Source organism: Ruditapes philippinarum, unplaced genomic scaffold (assembly GCF_026571515.1).
Source record: "Ruditapes philippinarum isolate M1 unplaced genomic scaffold, ASM2657151v2 ctg762_1_1_1_1, whole genome shotgun sequence".
Classification (NCBI taxonomy): domain Eukaryota; kingdom Metazoa; phylum Mollusca; class Bivalvia; order Venerida; family Veneridae; genus Ruditapes; species Ruditapes philippinarum.
Window position 1 is genome coordinate 122,683 of NW_026856516.1, and position 19,509 is coordinate 142,191.

Genomic DNA, 19,509 nt, shown 5'->3' on the forward strand with positions numbered 1-19,509 from the left:
TTAATTACAAATGTATGTTTAATTCTTTTGAATCAGTCAAATTTTTTAATTTGATGTATTTCCTTGTTTACCTGCGTTGAATAGTTATTGTACGTTCAGTTGCAAAAAAAAAATAATTGAAATACGAACATTAATTTATTCATCACGTGACCAAGCCCTCTTCAGCAAGAACTAGAACATCAAGAACAATGGGAGACTACGGAGTAAGTTTTTACTAAAAATTATCTGTATTTAAGCTTTAAGAAATTAAATAATATTTACTAAACGAATCAATAGATTGACTTTAAGTATTTCTTCAACTTTTTATTGTTTGATAGGTACTAAAAGTTGAATAATTTGGATGAAAATTATTTGCGGCATGGCACGCCGGGTTCTTTGCATGCCGCCATGATGAATTCATTATTCAAATATTAGTTTTCTTTATTTTATGTATGTTGTACATTTTCTGTAAGTTATACAAATACTTTTACCATATATATTTATGTTTCATATGTTAATTCTGCATTTATGTATATATTTGCATATTTATTAATATTTTTTTCTCAAGTCTATAAATTCCTTTGTCCCGCGTGGTCGGTAGTTTGGAGTTCTATTGAGTTTGATACTCAGTGAGAGGCGAATTTTATTTTATAATAATAGACTAAGAGGAGTAAAATAGATTAAGAGGAGTAATGTATATAATTATGATACTCTTCTTTGATTCCATTATGATAAGGTGTAAGTTTGGTCTTGTCTATGAAAAGATGAAAAAAAAATACATCAAAATTTTTAGGATACTGGATTCATATTCAATCAGGATGATTAGATGGCTTAAACTACCAACTCATGAAATGAATATTTATTTTTGTCTATAATTAGATCTATATACAGGGGAATGCTTGATTTTTTCATTTAAATGATGGCTAAACGGCCAAAAACCTTCTTTGTAGAGGTCGAATTTAGGCTGCTTCCCCAACCAAACTAGCCTCTTTTTTTCCCCAGTTTGGTTTTCAAAATTACCCAGTCTTTTGAAATTTCCCGTAGAATTTAGAACAGAATTAAATGATGGTGTTAACTGCCTCCGTGATAGAGGGGTTCGAGTCGTTGACTTGTAATCTAGTTACCTCTCCGGTGTGGGTTCCATCCCCGGGAGATGCTTTTGTTGTTTAGCACGGAGGAAGGTCGGGGCCTTTTTACCCTTCTTTGCTGTAGCCGGTATTCGGCTACTTCCCCAAGCCAACATACTACCTTTTTTCCCCAAAAAACAGTCTAAAATTCCCCTACTTGCGAAGATTTTCCCTTTCAGATCAAAGAAAAAAACTTGTAAACAAACTTTCTTGCATAAAAAAAGATCATTGTTTTTGTCCAATGAAAGCTAATTATTCAATTACCCGCTAGAGGGATACCTTGATTCAATACAATATTGATGTTTACTCACAGCCTCGGGCTGAAAGCAACATGGGAAACCCCGCTGCACACGTGATTTTTTTACGACAATACGGCGACCGATTTACGATGTCGCAAATGTAAACAATGTCACAGAACCAGACGATTGAGTGACATTTGTAATTGTTTATGAAAAATTGGACAAATTGTTGACCTTCCTGTAAGTCCAAGAGAATCCAATACATGTATCCACTCGCAAGTTCATGTGTCCGAGTAGCACAACATGCCCAAGTGTGGGAAATAGCGAGTCTAGCACAACAGTTCCAGTAATAGTGATACGGTGGGAACTGATAATAATGTTCCCTCTGAATCAAATCAAGAACCCTCACATGTCCTACGTAAATTTTCTATAATTAGGAAAGATGAGTCAATGTATTCTTGGGCAAATATAAAGTGGCAATAAATAGATCTGTAAAAAAATCCCTTTAATAATTACTTATGTTGGGCAGAAAGCTCCTGAAATAAGTGTGTTTTGAGGAAAATAAGCAAATATATTATGATATTTCCCCCAAATGTGTGATTAAAATAAGTCTTTATTTATAGTAATAATGGTTAACCCTTTACCACATATACGCGAAACAACGCACTTTCGACCCCCCCCCCCCCCCCCTTTTTAAGGCCTCAAATAGTGAAAAAATGTCCTATTTGGACCCCAAACATAAGTTTTTCGTTTGAGAAATGTTGCTTAAAAAAATTGAGCACTTTTTCGGCGTCGCCCCCATCCAAAGATACATCAGGGGGTTGCCAGAAGGGGGATGTGCCCCCTTCTGTTAGGGGGGTTTGAAGGGGGGCGGAGTCCCCCTCATCGCCAAGAAAATTTTGGACTTGTGAGAGGGTAAAAATGACCCCAGGTCGATCATAATGTAACGTTTAACCAACTCTGAAAAGCCTTTGACTCTATCTCAATCCCTTGAACAGTTGCAGCACTTTGAAATAAATTTTGATGGAAAAAATCGAGGCAAAATAGTGATTTTTGGCAATTTTGAGATGTCCCCTCGTTGCCATGGTAACAGGAAATTAAAGACTGAGCATGTAGTTACAAAGGCAATGGTCCAGTCAACATTTGTGCCAAGTTTGATTAGTATTGAAGCATTTTTCATAGTTTCATAGCAGTTTGAACTTGTAACAGGAGGCTTTTCAGTGAAAACGGCCATTTTTCACAATATGCTCATGGGGGAAAGGGTTAAACTGCCAGTGGAAAATATGATTTTTTCTCCAAAAGTATGAAAACCGCACATTTTTTCCCCACAAAAAGGGCTAGGGCGCCTTCCCCAAAACTAATGAAAAGGCCCTGAAGGTAGTCTAGTACTGGTGTAACTCTCCAGGATCGATGGTTAAAAAACTACCTGCCTATATGACTGAAATACTGTTAGGAAAGGCGTAAAATGAAAAACAAAATGATAGTGTTGAATTAAGGTCTTTTACTGCCTTATAAGTATTTCCCAGTGCTTTTTGCTTTTCTATTTTGAAGAACTTGTTGAAAGTTTCTGTTAAATTTGAGACCCCTTTCCCAAAGTTTGCCAATATCATGCATATTTTCCCCAAGAAAAAGGCTCGGGGGGGCCCTTCCCCAAAAATGGTGTTTTTGCCCTGATTAAACTAACTCCTAAAATGAAGTCTATTTTTTTCTACAATTATATGCAGGGGAATGATTGACTTTTTTATTTTTCATAAATGTTTCCCTTTCTGCAACCCATGTCAATTTGGATTATTTTAATTTAAAAATAGCTTAAATTGCAGGTGCCAAAACATGATTATAACAGTGTTTTTTTTCTATATATAACTATTACCCTAAAACGGTACTGTTCCCAATAGAAAATAGACATTAAAATTTCCAAGTTTTCATTCCAAAAATGCCTGTCCAAAATTCCCTCAAGGCCAAGTGATTTCTCTGCAATCATTTGAATCCAACATATTCATATAAATCACCACTTAATAGTTCTACCTGAACAGTGGAAGCTGTTGGCTATCTTTATTCATGCTGACTTATCTTAATTGTAGCTAAAAAAAATCCCAATTTAAGTCAAAATATCGCATATTTTTCCCAATCAGCCTGGTACCTGCACCATTCCCAAAGTAAAGTAGAGAGAAAAAACAGTGTATAAATTAACAATAAAGTATTTACAGAAATGCATTTATCAAAATTTTTATTCACCTATCGGTGTATGGTTAAATACATCAATTTGTGTATTATGTACCAATTTGTGCATCATGAACTAATCTGGCGATATACTAGACCTGATAACTGTAGGTTAAAAATGAAAAAGATTACTGATTACATGATTAAACATTTAACTATAATGTAAAGTTCAGAACAATAGAAAGACTTCCATTTCTCCTCTTGTAAATCTTTAAACTTGAACAATTAAAATTGAACATTTTGTCAGGTTCCCACAATTTTTTCTGAAATTTTCCAGTAAGACTATCATGTGGTAAGAGCAACAGATATGCTTAGATTTTATTCAAAAACATTAAAAAAAATTATTCACAAGTAGCCAGTTCTGTTAACATTAGACTATGATTTTCTTTAATAGGGAGGTTATCAACAGCGTAGTTTTGGAGGTGGTAGAGGCGGTGGCCGTGGTGGTGGTGGAGGATTTGGTGGTGGTGGCAGAGGAAGAGGTGGCGGTGGCCGAGGGGGTGGTGGTGGAGGAGGAGGAAATAGAGGAAGCAGAGATGCCGATTATTACACAGACCCAAATGCAGAGAACTTTTGCAAACTTTTCTTGGGTGGTCTTGCACCTGAAACAACAGAAGATTCTATTAAAGACCATTTTGGATCATATGGAACAATTGTAGACTGTGTTGTTATGAGAGACCAGGAAAAGAAGTAAGTTTAATAAAAAAAATCGTTGGACCTAATCAAAATTTATCGGACATATCAGTCGGACCAACATATTTCGGGAAGTCTGTTCATAATAAATTCCTACGAGAAACTTGTATGTTCACTTTTGGACAGTGACTTTTTGGTGTTTGTGGCATTTTCAGAACATTTCTAATCGGGATTTTTTAAATTAAACTTTTATTATGCCACCGCAGCATCTGCGATGCGGTGGCATATAGCGATTCACCTGTGTGTGTGTGTGTGTGTGTGTTCGTTTGTTTGTTTGTGTGTGTGTGTGTTATATAGATTATATAGTGAACTTAAAAAATCTTCTTGTGAAAAACCACTAGTCCAATTTCAACCAAACTTGGCAGGATTGATCCTTGGGTGAAGGGCTTCCAAAGTTGTTCAAAGAATTTAATTCCATGCAGAATTCTGGTTGCCATGGCAACCAAAAGGAATTATAAGAATGAATTTAAAAAATCTTCTTGTAAAGACCCAAAAGGCCTAGAGCTTAATATTTTGCATAAGGCATTGTCTGGTAGACCTCTACCAAGATTGTTCAAATTATAGCCCTGGGGTCAAAATCGGCCCCCACCCCCGGGGGTCATTGATTTTCACTATATGTACATATAGTAAAAACTTAAAATACCTTTTTGTAAAGACCCATAGGCCTAGAGCTTAGATATTTTGCATAAGACATTGTCTGGTAGACCTCTACCAATATTGTTCAAATTATAGCCCTGGGGTCAAAATCAGCCCTGCCCCGGGGGTCATGGATTTTCACTATATGTACATATAGTAAAAATTTAAAATACCTTCTTGTAAAGGCCCAAATGGCCTAGAGCTTAGATATTTTGCATAAGGCATTGTCTGATAGACCTCTACCCAGATTGTTCAAATTATAGCCCTGGGGTCAAAATTGCCCCCGCCTCGGGGTCATTGATTTTCAATATATACATTTAGTAAAAAATCAAAAAAATCTTATTGTCTGAAGGTACAAGGCTTAGAGCTTTAATATTTGTTAAATGAATATATCATATAAAGGTACTCTACCAAAGTTGTTCAAATTTTGCCTCTAGTGTCAAAATTAAAAGTGAACTTTGATATCAGCTGACCTAGATTTTGACAAAGTGTATTACATGTTGTCCTTTGATGCAGTCATGAAATTTTAGGCTGTGTGAAATATGACCTTCAACACCAAATTCACTAGACTCAAGTGCATTGATATATTCCTACTCTGATCTTTTATTGAGTTAACAATAGATTTAACCACTAATCTAATAATAAGAATTAGATATGCATTATGACAATTTTCAATTGTATAGAAACAAAAAAATCTGTTCCTACACTACTATTTAGTGTTGTTTTATTGCGGTGGCATAGCATTTTTCTCAAATGCAATCTTGTTTTTAATGTTACTCTTCTGTTAATACATGGTGTAATTTTTAAAAAACATGCTTATTGTGTTGATGTTGAAATTTAAATTTACAGGAGATCAAGGGGGTTTGGCTTTGTCACATTTAGTGAATCCTCCTGTGTAACAGATGTACAGGCAAACAGACCACACAAAATAGATGGCAAACAAATAGAAACAAAAAGAGCTACTCCTAAACATGTAAGTCAAACTTGCTCGTCTTTCTCGTTGTTTTCTTTTAATTTTTTGAGTGTACCAAAAAAATAAACCTTGAGGTTATTGAAGATCCAGGCTTTGATTCTTCATGAAGTTGTTAAGTAATTTCACTTGGGTACAATATTTTCAGGCATTTGACTGCTCGGGTTTTTTATTTCACCTTTTGAAAACACCCTTATTGAATATTTTATATAAAATCTAAAAGAACAAGATTTTGTTGCTAAATTCAGGGTGTCTTGCACCCATGGGCTCTATTTATTAAACTTTCATGATGTATAAATAATTGTTAATTGCAAAGTTAGTGATAAGAATGTTAATAATTAAAAATTAGTAAATCTAAACCATATTTTATTTCAGCAACAGGCGGAGGGTCAAGATGCTAAAGTATCAACTAAAAAATTATTTGTTGGTGGAATTAAAGACGATATGACTGAAGATATGTTACGTGAAGAATTCTCAAAATATGGAAATGTACAGTCCGTTAAAGTAATACAGGGAAAAGGGTTTTGCTTTATCGAGTTTGATGACCATGATGCTGTAGACTGGTGTAATTGTAAGTTCACTTTTTTTCAAGGTCTATTGTGGGGGAGACGAACAAACTAAAATGTTTTTGATGCCTCTATTTTCTGGTTTTAATTTTTTTGTAGTCTAAAGCCTTGGAAGTTGCTTCACAATCTGTAATTTAAGATACAATGTTGTAAATTGTTGGGGACTTGAATGCACTTAATAAAAATATTTTTGAGAAAGAACTAGAAAATACATTTGACATAAAAATATTTAATCTTTTATTGTAGTGATTGGCAAATTCCAAATTTGTGACAAGTGGGTGAATGCAAAGAAAGCTCAGGACAAAAGCAAGCAACCACAGCAAGGCGGACAGCGTGGAGGTGGTGGTAAGTATTTTTGTTTGCTTTTATAGTTACCTTAAGTCTTATTCATTGTAAATTGAAAGAAGTATGGTAAACAGGAGAAAAAAACAAAACATTTTTGTTGTATTTTGGATTGTCTCAAATGATCATGGAGGGGTGCTATGGCGACTGGTTAAGGTCTTTGATTTCAATACACTTGCTCCTATATCGTGTAGTTTTAATACTGACAGGGACTTAAGATTAATCTATGAGGAGGCTATCCAGCTGGCTTTTGGGTTTTTAGGTGCCTGACTGGTTAAAATAATGCACCTGGGGTTTTATCCACAGTAAAGTTGAATAGTTGCCTTGTGACCTAGACCTAAATCCAACTAAAAAAAATGGTTGATCTTTTATGATGTCTATTTCTGAGAACTTTGCTTTAAAAAAAAATGGGTAATCGTGTTCACTATCAACATTGCTTGTGCTTGTACGAAAAGGGCACTGTATCTGAGGTCAGAGTTCAATCTAGCTGTCTGAAAAGGGACCCTAATGGTTGAATTTTCCCCTAGAATTTACAAGATGCACATTTTCATGATCAATTCAGAGATAGATAATTCTCAACTTTACAAGTAGAATATGCAACATGACAAGTAGAAAAATGAAGTCTGCTTTTATTGAATGAGCTGAATATCAAGCATATTATGACATATCGCAGGATTGCACACGTTTGCATTTCACAAAAGAATACAGAATACAAAGACGATATTTAGCATTTCTAAAATGCACACTATATAAACCCCATTTATGATCCCTTCAACGATAATCAAGTGCTCATTTTACACATACCTTGACCAGTTTTTCTTCGCTGATTTAAACATAAGGCCTTAAATCTGTGTGGCAGCAAGATTACAATATGGAACCATTTTCAAAAGATAGTGTTTTATATAACCAAACGGGTCAAAAATGAGTTATAAATTGTGATTTTGTAATTAAGAGGGTCGCAGGTGCAAAGGGCACCAGTCTAGTTTGAATACTGCAAGATAATAAAAGTTGATCTTGTTCACTATCAAATTCAAATTTAATTGTTCTTTTGTTTACTTAGGAATGCATTTCTAAAGTGCAGTAAACCAGAATTATTTTGCTGTGCATGTTCCCTTCCTTTACTTGAATATTTTCCTTTTCTTGAAACCTGTCGAAGATACTTTTGAAGTATTTCTAAGAGGTTACTTAGCATCAAAAGTCTGCCTATCATCTTCGCAGATTATGCTCTATTCTTTCTCTTTGCTTTATTATATCCAGCACGTTGGAATGTAGAGACGCAGTCCTAGGAGATGTTTTGTTTCTGTTGGCATTGGATATGTTGAATTATAATGAAATATGTATAGAACAGGATTATTTCTTCACAAGGCTAGAGCTAATTTGGACTGGTATTTCAGGTGGTTACGGACAACAGGGCTATGGCGGTGGCGGTTATGGAGGAGGTGGCTACGGTGGTGGCGGCGGGTACGGAGACAGTGGTTACGGAGGTGGATATGGTGGTAAGTTTCATGCACCAATCACATTTGGTTCTCTAATCTTAATTTGATTATTGTAGAAAATGGTCATTGCCGAGATTAGAAAAGATAAGTTTTGTTTTGTTTTTTTGTCTTGTTTGATTTAGGTTTCTGCTGACACACTTTTCGTATATATTTATAAAGGAAATGATTATGGTGGTGGATTTGGTCAAGACTACCAGGGAAGTTACGGAGGTGGTCCAATGAAATCATCAGGTGGTTACGGAGCTCAGAGATCTCAACCTTATGGAGGTGGAGGTGAGTCATATGATGGTAGGTCCGAGTTCGTACTTATTTCAGGGAATTTTAAAGAAATCTTGCATTCTGAAAAAAAAAAATTTTTTTTTGGCATTGCTCATCTGTTTATTATAACATTAAGGGGCAGCTAAAACAATTGTCATTATTGGCCAGGTTGTCCCACAGCTTGTTTTGAAAATAGAAAATTTTGAAGAGTTGACTGTATAAAATGCTTAAGATGAAAACAGACAAGTCAAGATCAGATTTTGCTGGCTCCAAAGTAAACAATTCATTTTAAATACTGGAAAGTGGTTCCTGGACTTTCTGAAAAATTAAGCAAGTTAAGATAGTCATCATTTCATGAAGTTCTTCTTCATGTGTAGGTGGATATGGACAGGGTGGTTATGGAGGTGGACAGGGCGGTTACGGTGGTGGTGGCGGATATGATCAAAGTGGCGGCTATGGCAGTGGAGGTGGTGGTTACGGAAGTGGCTACGGCAGTGGAGGTGGTGGTGGCGGATACGGAGGTGGCAGTGGAGGAGGCGGCGGTGGCTATGGCAGGCGGTAGACTGGCTCTATCACACACAAAAGGAACACAGTAGATTGGTATGTGTAATTTCCTTTTAAAGGGTCAATTAAGATTTTGGTGTTGAAGTTTGGCACAGTGTTTCTTTTGCGTCATGGTGACTTCATAGCTAAAATTTGATTGACCTTATGCTGCTTAATTAAGAAAAAAAGTTTCATTAAAAACAGGAATTAAGTTCACTTAAGTGATTAAAAATCAGTTGAAATTATTGTTTAAGAAAGCACGTTAACTACTTTAATCTTTTAAATGCCTGCATTATAGTTGTTTTTATCATACTTGAATGATTATGTTACTTTATCAATTCAATCTAGGCTGAATCAATGAAGCATGAGGAATAAATAATCCAGATAATACCTGCCAAAGCAGTCCTTAAACCTTAAGTGCTCCTATGAGGCTTAATTAAGGCTGATAAGTGAAATCTTCCAAGCTGACCTTAAGGATAATGTGATTAAAAGCCAATAAGCCAGTCAATTTAACAGGGAGTATAGTATAGTTGAACAGCTAATAAAAGTGAGGCTTGAGGAAATAATTGGCCTATTCAATTAACACCAATAATAGTGAAATCCTTTAAAGGGATTTAATAAACATCAAGGATAAGTAATGATTGAAATTATAACGGAGACGGCTAATCTACTGTGTTCATGTATCTTTCTTAGTGTTCATTCCCATTGTGAATCATAGTTCAGTATTTCATCCAGAGAAGACTCAACATCCATCATGTAGAAAATCTGATTTTCATTTTCGTATCGTCTTAATGTTGTTTTTTGAAGTAAATAAATCATAATTTTTAACTTGTGAAATTAATTGAGTTATTTCTATTTGAAATTGTAACATGCATTTTAATATTGCAATAAATGTTGGAAAAAGTGCCTCCTATAAAAGATCTATAGAGGAAAAAAGCTTATTGAAATAAGTGACGCCCTGTTTGAAATTGTAAGGAGCACTTGTTAAATTTAACATTTATTACAGTCTTGATGCCATATTTCTTACCATAGTCCAGGAAACTTGAGAGCTGGCAAGGAAAATCTTTCAAATTACCTAAACCTTGCCAATATTAGTCTTGCCAAGTTCTGCCAAATCATTTTGGAACAACTTAAGATTATTTTAAGGTCTGATTCTGTTTTATTCACAAGTGCGGCTCTGAAGTTTCTTGAATCATATATAGTGAAATGTGATTTGAAAGCAAACTTGGTCTCTTGAACAAAAAACCAAAATGTTCATATTTGCCAAAAAAAAAAAAAAAACACCTTGATTTTCACCAATGTATGGCAAAAAAAAATGTAGGGCAGTCAAGATGTGTTACATTAGATGAGTAAAATTTAATGTCATTCTAAGTAGAAATGCATAGCCCTGTGTTGCGACCAAGATCATTCTAGCAAAAAGTTGATATGATACCTGTACAGTAATATCTTGTATGATTATGATGAGAAAAACAATGTCTTGTTTCTTTGGAAAGCTTTACTCAGTGATTTCTGTTTTGATGAATATTTGATAATTTCTGTTTTGATGAATGCTTAATAATTGGCTTTGTTGATTACAAAAAACATTGAAGTTTTCACAATGATATCTGGTCTGATTTAAGAGTGTAACCTGAAAGTTAGATAAAATCAGAAATGAAAGAATATCTTAGAAATGGAAGACAAAGTTTCTCTTGGATTATCATAATGTGTATCTCTAGTTACTTTGGAATATTATGTGCTTGCTAATTTGGTTTGAAAGCCTCAAATTTCGTCAACATGATGAATAAAATTTAAACAAACAGTTGCAAAGTTAATCAGTATGATTAAAACTGCTTTCAAACCAAACTAACCTTATATTCATGTATTTAATACTGTTAATATAACTGTAATAATGCAAATGGTCAGTTTCAAGGACAGCAGAATAATTGATGAATATATTGATAGCAGCAATAGCCCCTAAACATAAGCAATTTAAGGGCGCTTCCAAGGTTGTAATCGCGTAAGGTAAGATCGGATCATTACTTTCTCATTTACTGTTGAACTTTTCAAATTAGTAAAATGGATCAAATTTAAGGTTAACTAAAGAAAAATTTAAGAAGCAAAGCAACAAAAAATATGGACTGCAGTTTCTCATTCTTATTTTTTTTAAAGTAAACTTTTCTCTTCATGATTATATTGTTTTCAGACAGTTTTAAATTGCTAGGAAATGTACTGATTGTACTTTGACATTGTTTAGGCTGTCTTGTGCGATTAACAATCGAGCAACTCCTGGTATGCTTTGGTTGACAGTTTGGTTATGAGGAGGGCTTAATATTTGAAATGGTATGTATTTGCCACAGATACATTATTAAAATTACCAATGCAGTGTGTCTGTTGGATACAATAAAAAACCACAGGCAAAAGTATCGGACCTGGGAAGAAAAAATATGACCAGATTGATAAAAAAAACCTGTATTCATCTTAAAGGTGTCGAAAAAAACCCCAAAAAAATGTATATAATGACCCCCTTTGAAAATATACTTTAAGTTAAGAGAAGGCCGGAAACTCCAGATTCGAGCCTACGAGCAAGGGATTCATTTCCCGGGCCGTTGTGAAAACAATTGGCCAGACAATTAAAAAAAACTTTTTATCACTATTTCACGTTTATATAAAGCTTCAAAATGAAACCAACCCCAAGTCTCTAGCCCTTCCCGTTCATGAAATATCTATCAGGAAACGAGCGACTTCGTGCTAAAAATCCTTGGTAGACATAATTGCGGCACAACAATTCGGTACGTAAACATAGACTAATACATGTATGTCAGCTGACTACGGATCAAAATTACTTGAATTTACTAAATAATATTACTAAATACATTAAGTTGGACCACTCACAACCGTCAGTAGCATCTGATACACGCAAAATTCGAATTTCAAACCTTTCCACGGTCTTTAGATTACTTTCTACGCCATTGTCAATCAGCTGTTCGATATTTTGTAACGAGTCTTCTGATTGGCCAATAGCAACGAAAACGGGAACGTTTCACGCAAGATGCATAATGGCGTAGAAAGCGATTGAAAGACCGTGTAAATGTTTGAAACTCGAATCTCGTGTGTATTAGATGCTACTGACGGTTGTGAGTGGTCCAACTTAATGTATTTAGTAAATTCAAGTAATTTTGACCCGTAGTCAGCTGACATACATGTATTAGTCTATGTTTACGTACCGAATTGTTGTGCCGCAATTATGTCTACCAAGGATTTTTAGCACGAAGTCGCTCGTTTCCTGATAGATATTTCATGAACGGGAAGGGCTACAGACTTGGGGTTGGTCTCATTTTGAAGCTTTATATAAACGTGAAATAGTGATAAAAGTTTTTTTTAATTGTCTGGCCAATTGTTTTCACAACGGCCCGGGAAATGAATCCCTTGCTCGTAGGCTCGAATCTGGAGTTTCCGGCCTTCTCTTAACTTATAGTATATTTTCAAAGGGGGTCATTATATACATTTTTTGGGGGTTTTTTTTTGACACTTTTAACCTTTTCCCTTATATAAGCGTGTTTCGACGGCTTTTTGCCCCCCCCCCCCCCCCCCCCCCCCCCCCTTCTTGAGGCCTAAACAGTGAAAAAATGTCCTATTTAGACCCCAAACACTGTTTTTCGTTCGAGAAATGTTGTTAAAAAAAGTGACCATTTTTTCGGCGCCGCCCCCATCCAAATAATACATCAGGGGGTTGCCAGAAGGGGGATGTGCCCCCTTCTGTTTGGGGGGTTTGAAGGGGGGCGAAGTCCCCCTCATCGCCAAGAAAATTTTGGACTTGTGAGAGGCTTAAAATGACCCCAGGTTGATCATAAAGTAACGTGTAACCAACGCTGAAAAGCCTTTGACTCTATCTCAATCCATTGAGAAGTTGCAGCACTTTGAAATAAATTTTGATGGAAAAAATCGAGGCAAAATAGTGATTTTTGGCAATTTTGAGAGGTCCCCTCGTTGCCATGGTAACAGGAAATTTGAGACTGAGCATGTCGTTACAAAGGCAATGGTCCAGTCAACATTTGTGCCAAGTTTGATTAGTATTGAAGCATTTCTCATAGTTTCATAGCAGTTTGAACTTGTAAGAGGAGGCTTTTCAGTTAAAATGGCCATTTTTCACGATATGCTCATGGGGGAAAGGGTTAAGATGAATACAGGTTTTTTAGCTCACCTGTCACAAAGTGACAGGGTGAGCTTTTGTGATCGCTTTTCGTCCGGCGTCCGGCCGTCCCTAAACTTTTACTATAAATGACATCTCCTCATAAACCACTAAGCCAATTTCATCCAAACTTCACAGGAATGTTCCTTTGGTGCTCACCTTTAAAAATTGTTCAAAGAATTTAATTCCATGCAGAACTCTGGTTGCCATAGCAACTGAAAGAAAAAACTTTAAATATCTTCTTTTAAAAAACCAAAAGAGCTAGAGCTTAGATATTTGGCATGAAACATCTTCTAGTGAGTGTCTACCAAGTTTGTTCAAATAAAAGCCCTGGGGTCAAAATTGGCCCCGCCCCAGGGGGTCATTGATTTTGCCTATATGCATATAGTAAAAACTTAAAAAATCTTCTTTTAAAGAACCAAAAGAGCTAGAGCTAAGATATTTAGCATGAAACATCTTCTAATGAGTGTCTTCCAAGTTTGTTCAAATAAAAGCCCTGGAGTCAAAATTGGCCCCACCCCAGGGGGTCATTGATTTTCCCTATATGCATATAGTAAAAACTTAAAAATCTTCTTTTAAAGAACTCAAAGAGCTAGAGCTAAGATATTTAGCATGAAACATGTTCTAATGGGTGTCTACCAAGTTTGTTCAAATAAAAGCCCTGGGGTCAAAATTGGCCCCGCCCCAGGGGGTCATTGATTTTCCCTATATGCATATAGTAAGAACTTAAAAATCTTCTTTTAAAGAACTCAAAAAGCTAGAGCTAAGATATTTAGCATGAAACATGCTCTAATGGGTGTCTACCAAGTTTGTTCAAATAAAAGCCCTGGGGTCAAAATTGGCCCCGCCCCGGGTGTCATTGATTTTCCTTATATATCTAAGCAAAAACTTAAAAAATCTCTTTGAAAAAACCTAAATAGCTAGAGTAAAGGTATTAAGCATGAAACATCTTCTAGTGAGTGTCTACAAAGTTTGCTTAGATAAAAGCCCTGGGGTGAAAATTGGCTCTGCCCCGGGGGTCATTAATTTTCCAGATATGTGTATAGCAAAAACTTAAATATCTTCTTTGAAAAAACCCAAATAGCTAGAGTTTAGATATTAAGCATGAAACATGTTCTAGAACGTGTCTACCAAGTTTGTTCAAATAAAAGCCCTGGAGTCAAAATTGGCCCCGCCCCAGGGGGTCATTGATTTTCCCTATATGCATAAAAATTATAGTAAAAACTTAAAAATCTTTTAAAGAACTCAAAGAGCTAGAGCTAAGATATTTAGCATGAAACATGTTCTAATGGGTGTCTACCAAGTTTGTTCAAATAAAAGCCCTGGGGTCAAAATTGGGCGGGGAGATATTTAGCATGAAACATGTTCTAATGGGTGTCTACCAAGTTTGTTCAAATAAAAGCCCTGGGGTCAAAATTGGCCCCGCCCCAGGGGGTCATTGATTTTCCCTATATGCATATATTAAAAACTTAAAAATCTTCTTTTAAAGAACTCAAAGAGCTAGAGCTAGATATTTAGCATTAAACATGCTCTAATGGGTGTCTACCAAGTTTGTTCAAATAAAAGCCCTGGGGTCAAAATTGGCCCCGCCCCGGGTGTCATTGATTTTCCTTATATATGTGTATATCTAAGCAAAAACTTAAAAAATCTCTTTAAAAAAACCTAAATAGCTAGAGTAAAGGTATTAAGCATGAAACATCTTCTAGTGAGTGTCTACAAAGTTTGTTCAGATAAAAGCCCTGGGGTGAAAATTGGCTCTGCCCCGGGGGTCATTGATTTTCCTTATATGTGTATAGCAAAAACTTAAATATCTTCTTTGAAAAAACCCAAATAGCTAGAGTTTAGATATTAAGCATGAAACATGTTCTAGAAAGTGTCTACAAAGTTTGTTCAAATAAAAGCCCTGGGCTCAAAACTGGCCCCGCCCCAGGGGTGTCATTGTTTTAACTATATGTGTATGGTAAAAACTTAAAAATTTTCTTTTAAAAAAACCCAATAAGCTTCAGATTAGATGTTTAGCATGAAACATCTTCTTATGGGTGTCTACCAAGTTTGTTCAAATAAAAGCCCTTGGGTTAAAATTGGCCCTGCCGGCGGTGGGGGAGGGGGCAGATCATTGTTTTTCATTATATGTCTGTAGTAAAAACTTAACATCATGAAATATTTTCTTATGGGTGTCTTCCAAGTTTGTTCAAATAAAAGCCCTGGGGTTTAAACTGGCCCCGCTTTGGGGGCCTATATACAGGTGAGCGACCTCAGGGCCATCATGGCCCTCTTGTTTATCAATCTGGTCATATTTTTTCTTCCCAGGTCCGATACTTTTGCCTGTGTAAAAAACTGCTATCTGATGAGAAACTGTTACTATGTTAATATATAGAAAGCCGAATATCATTGATATATCTATTATCCTTGGAGGTTTGTCTTGGCTCGACTTTAAACTGCAACATACTCTGATCATAAAATTAGCATGAAAACGAGAAACAAAATAAATATAAGTACATTTGTCACCACTGTGATTGTAGTCGCCAAAAAAATGCACCACTGCTATGTTGGGACTTGGTATCTGTTATGCGAGGATATAGAATCTAAAGAAAATTGGGTGGTTCTACTTGCTGCCTGAAAATTAATAATAAACATCAAAGGTTTTCATCTAAATAAAGCTTGACGACCCTATGACTCTGTTCAGTGTTGGTACAGCTTAAAAATCTACAGACTCTATACAGTATGAATATTTTCAAGTTCTGCATTATTTGACCGAGTATTAGGTATCAAGGTTTAAAATGGTTTTATTACCACATGCATTCTATATAGTTGGTAAAAACTTGACAATAAATGTGACCTGCAATTGTTTTTCAGACCAAATTGGTCGAGTACAGGGAATGGTGGTTGTCCATTGGTACATGGTTGGAAAAGTGCTCTACCTTGGACTGTTTCTGATGTATGGCTGAAAAAGATTACCCAGACAAATCCGCATTGTGTTGTACCAAACTAGAAGAAAATAAACTGTTTCACTGATATTATGTATTTTCTTTTCTAATGCAGTCAGTCATTAGTCTAAAAAAAAAATATAAAAAAAACCGATTCAGTTCAGAAGACATCGGTGCCAGGTGCATTATAATGGGCACTTGAGTAGAACCACTGACGTTTTGAAAACTGACTGGATAAGCCTCATCATAAATTAAAAGAAACTAGTCTATTGTGGGATTGGAACTTTGAACATACAGTGGTTAGGGGCAACTGCATCCCTGCCATGGTTGCCCACACCTCAATTTCATTGTATAAGACCAGTAGACTTGAGGTCTTAGCTTGTCCACCCTTGACAGGTCAAACGACTGGTGGAATTTCAACCAAACTTGACAGGAGTGATCAGTACCATCCCTTGTGCACAATATCGGCATGTCCCTCTTCCTGCACAAAATGGCTGCCAGAGCTATAAATAGAAAAATCTTGTTGGGGCTTTCATAGGTCAAGCTACTGGTGGGATTTCTATGAAACCATCATAGTTTTGTGAGAAAAAAAAGCCCTTCTAGTTGACCTACTTAAAAGCTGCAAATGAAAAAATGCAGAAGTTCTAGTCCAGTGAAATGTATGATTATACCCCTACACAATAAAGTTGTAAGAGGGGGGTACTGGAATTGGCTTGGCCGTCCAGGGGGGGGGTACTGGAATCGGCTTGGCCGTCCATCGGATTTTCCTTGTTCGCGAAATAACTTAAGATTCCATGACCCACGGTCTTCATATTTGGCATGGAGGTTAGCCATGATGAGTAGATGACCCCTTTTGATTTTGAGGTCACAGGTCTTGACTTAAAAAGCTTGTCCACCCAATAACTTGAGATTCCTTTGACCCACAGTCTTCATATTAATTTTGGCATTGAGGTTAGTCATGATGAGTAGATGGGACCCCTATTGATTTTGAGGTACTGGATCAAGGTCACAGGGGCCTTGACTGAAAAAGCTTGTCCGCCAATTCCTTTGACCCACAGTCATCATATTTGGCATGGAGGTTAGTCATGATGAGTAGATGAACCATAATAATTTTGAGGTCAAAGGTCACAGAGGTCTTGACTGAAAAAAACTTGTCGGCCCATTAACTTTAGATTCCTTTGACCCACAGTGTCATATTTGGCATGTTGTTTAGTCCTGATTAGTAGATGACCCTATTGATTTTAAAGTTACTGTTCAAAGGTCAAGGTCACAGGGGTCTTGACTGAAAAAAGCATGTCCGCCCAATAACTTTAGATTACTTTGACCCACAGTCTTCATATTTGGCATTGAGGTTAGCCATGATTAGTAGATGATCCCTATTGATTTTGAGGTCAAAGGTCAAGGTTACAGGGGCGTTTACTTCAATAAGCTTATCCGCTCAAATGCTTAAGAATGCCTGTATTAAGTGTTATTGAGTTGAAGCATAAATTTATGTTATCATATATTCATCATAAAACACTCCCAGGCAAAGCTGCATGAATGGGGGTATTCCAGTCATGCAGTGGCAGTTTGAGGTCAAAGGTTAAGGTCACTTTGATCTTTACCACAAAAACATGTAGAATACATAATTAGTCCCCTACCGGTTTACCGGAGGAGACTTTAGGTTTACCCTCTGTCCCTCCGTCAGTCAGTCCGTCCACAAAACTGGATCCCGCGATAACTTGAAAAGTACTGAAAATATTTTTATGAAACTTGGTATATGGATAGATGGCAGTATGGAGATTATGCACGTCTTTTTCTTTTCTTCCTATGTTGAAAATTCTGGTTGCTATGGCAACTAATAGGCTGAAAATATGGCAAATTTTACACATAAACTGGATCCAGTGATAACGCAAAAAGTACTGAAAATATTTTTATGAAACTTGACATATGGGTAGATGGCAGTCTTGAGATTATGCATGTCTTTTTCTTTTCTTCCTATATTGAAAATTCTGGTTGCTATGGCAACAAATAGGCTGAAAATATTGCAAATTTTACACATAAACTGGATCCAGTGATAAAGCAAAAAGTACTGGAAATATTTTTATGAAACTTGACATATGGGTAGATGGCAGTCTTGAGATTATGCACGTCTTTTTCTTTTCTTCCTATGTTGAAAATTCTGGTTGCTATGGCAACACATAGACTGAAAATATGGCAAATTTTACACATAAACTGAATCCAGTGATAACTCAAAAAGTACTGGAAATATTTTTATGAAACTTGACATATGGGTAGATGGCAGTCTTGAGATTATGCATGTCTTATCTGTTCTTCCTATTTTGAAAAAAATATCAGTTGCCTTGGCAACAAATAGGCTTAAAACATGGCAAATGTAACAATATTTGTGATTAGTCAAAAAGAGCTGAAAATTTTTTATGAAATTGCATCTTTAATTCAAGAGTTATCTCCTGTTTAAGAATTTTGCTTTTAAAATGTTATATTTTGGTAACAGGGATGTTTCAAATATTAACTTTAGAGTGTCCTTCAGTCCGTCTGTCTGTCTGTTCATAAAAACTGTTTCCTGTGATCACTTTTAAAGAACTTTTCCAACAAATTTACTTAAAATAGAGAAAAATTGAAACATTAGTGAATGGCCCTTCAGAATGCTGATGGGGTTCTAACCGGTAGGGGACTTATGGATTGCTTGCAATACTATGATAATTGCTTGTTTAGCAATGCTTTGGCTTACTTCAGATTTGGCAGGGAGGTTGTTCTTGAGCTCTTAATGACTACTGTTGATTCTGACAAAGTGGTATGCGGGGGTATTTACGCCATGACCGTGGCAGTTCTAGTTGTACCAAAAAAGTTAGGGTTGTACTTGCAAGATTGACTAGAGTCAAGTATTCACTTCAGTAAACAGTTTAATAACTGATCTTAAGAAATAATATATACACATGCTTCAAATGTTGATACATAAATTTAATCCGAAGTAAGATTTGCATTGTCCAGTGGGATAACCATTTCCAAATCTGATTCTTGCGTACCTGTCGGTCCCCGCATGCAGGGAAGTAAGCAGAGTTGACCGTCCTCGGAGGGTTGCAATTACCAAAAGAGGCTTTTAAATTTTCCTGACTGACCTGGTTACTACTGACTTGAAACGTCTACAATACTGAAATGAGGAATGCATAATAGCAACATTACACTTGGAAGTCTAACAAAGCTATACACCAACAACAGAACAACCGGAGAAGAAAACCAGTTTTGGCATCTGCAATTTTTAGCTCACCTGTCACAAAGTGACCGGGTGAGCTTTTGTGATCGCTTTTCGTCCGCCGTCCGTCCGTCCGTAAACTTTTACTTTAA

The 19,509-nt window shown here is 36.1% G+C and overlaps 1 protein-coding gene across 6 annotated transcripts; it reads left to right on the forward strand.

Moving 5' to 3' along the window:
* The first annotated feature begins 53 nt into the window (after positions 1-53).
* Positions 54-16,254, forward strand: LOC132746833 (heterogeneous nuclear ribonucleoprotein A2 homolog 1-like). Of its 6 annotated transcripts, XR_009628040.1 has the most exons (10): positions 55-203; positions 3,960-4,255; positions 5,744-5,867; positions 6,240-6,435; positions 6,677-6,775; positions 8,167-8,268; positions 8,428-8,556; positions 8,904-9,126; positions 11,303-11,388; positions 16,094-16,254. XR_009628040.1 is itself a non-coding variant. In XM_060736092.1 (9 exons), the coding sequence occupies exons 1-8, from the start codon at positions 189-191 to the stop codon at positions 9,086-9,088; spliced, it is 1,140 nt and encodes a 379-aa protein (XP_060592075.1). In that variant the 5' UTR covers positions 54-188; the 3' UTR covers positions 9,089-9,126; positions 9,418-9,906. The 6 variants fall into 6 exon arrangements, 5 of the variants coding, with proteins under 5 accessions (XP_060592075.1, XP_060592076.1, XP_060592078.1 ...); XM_060736092.1 differs by lacking the exons at positions 11,303-11,388; positions 16,094-16,254 and adding an exon at positions 9,418-9,906 and having other exon boundaries at positions 54-203; positions 6,246-6,435; XM_060736093.1 differs by lacking the exons at positions 11,303-11,388; positions 16,094-16,254 and adding an exon at positions 9,418-9,906 and having other exon boundaries at positions 8,428-8,541.
* The last annotated feature ends 3,255 nt before the right edge of the window (positions 16,255-19,509 follow it).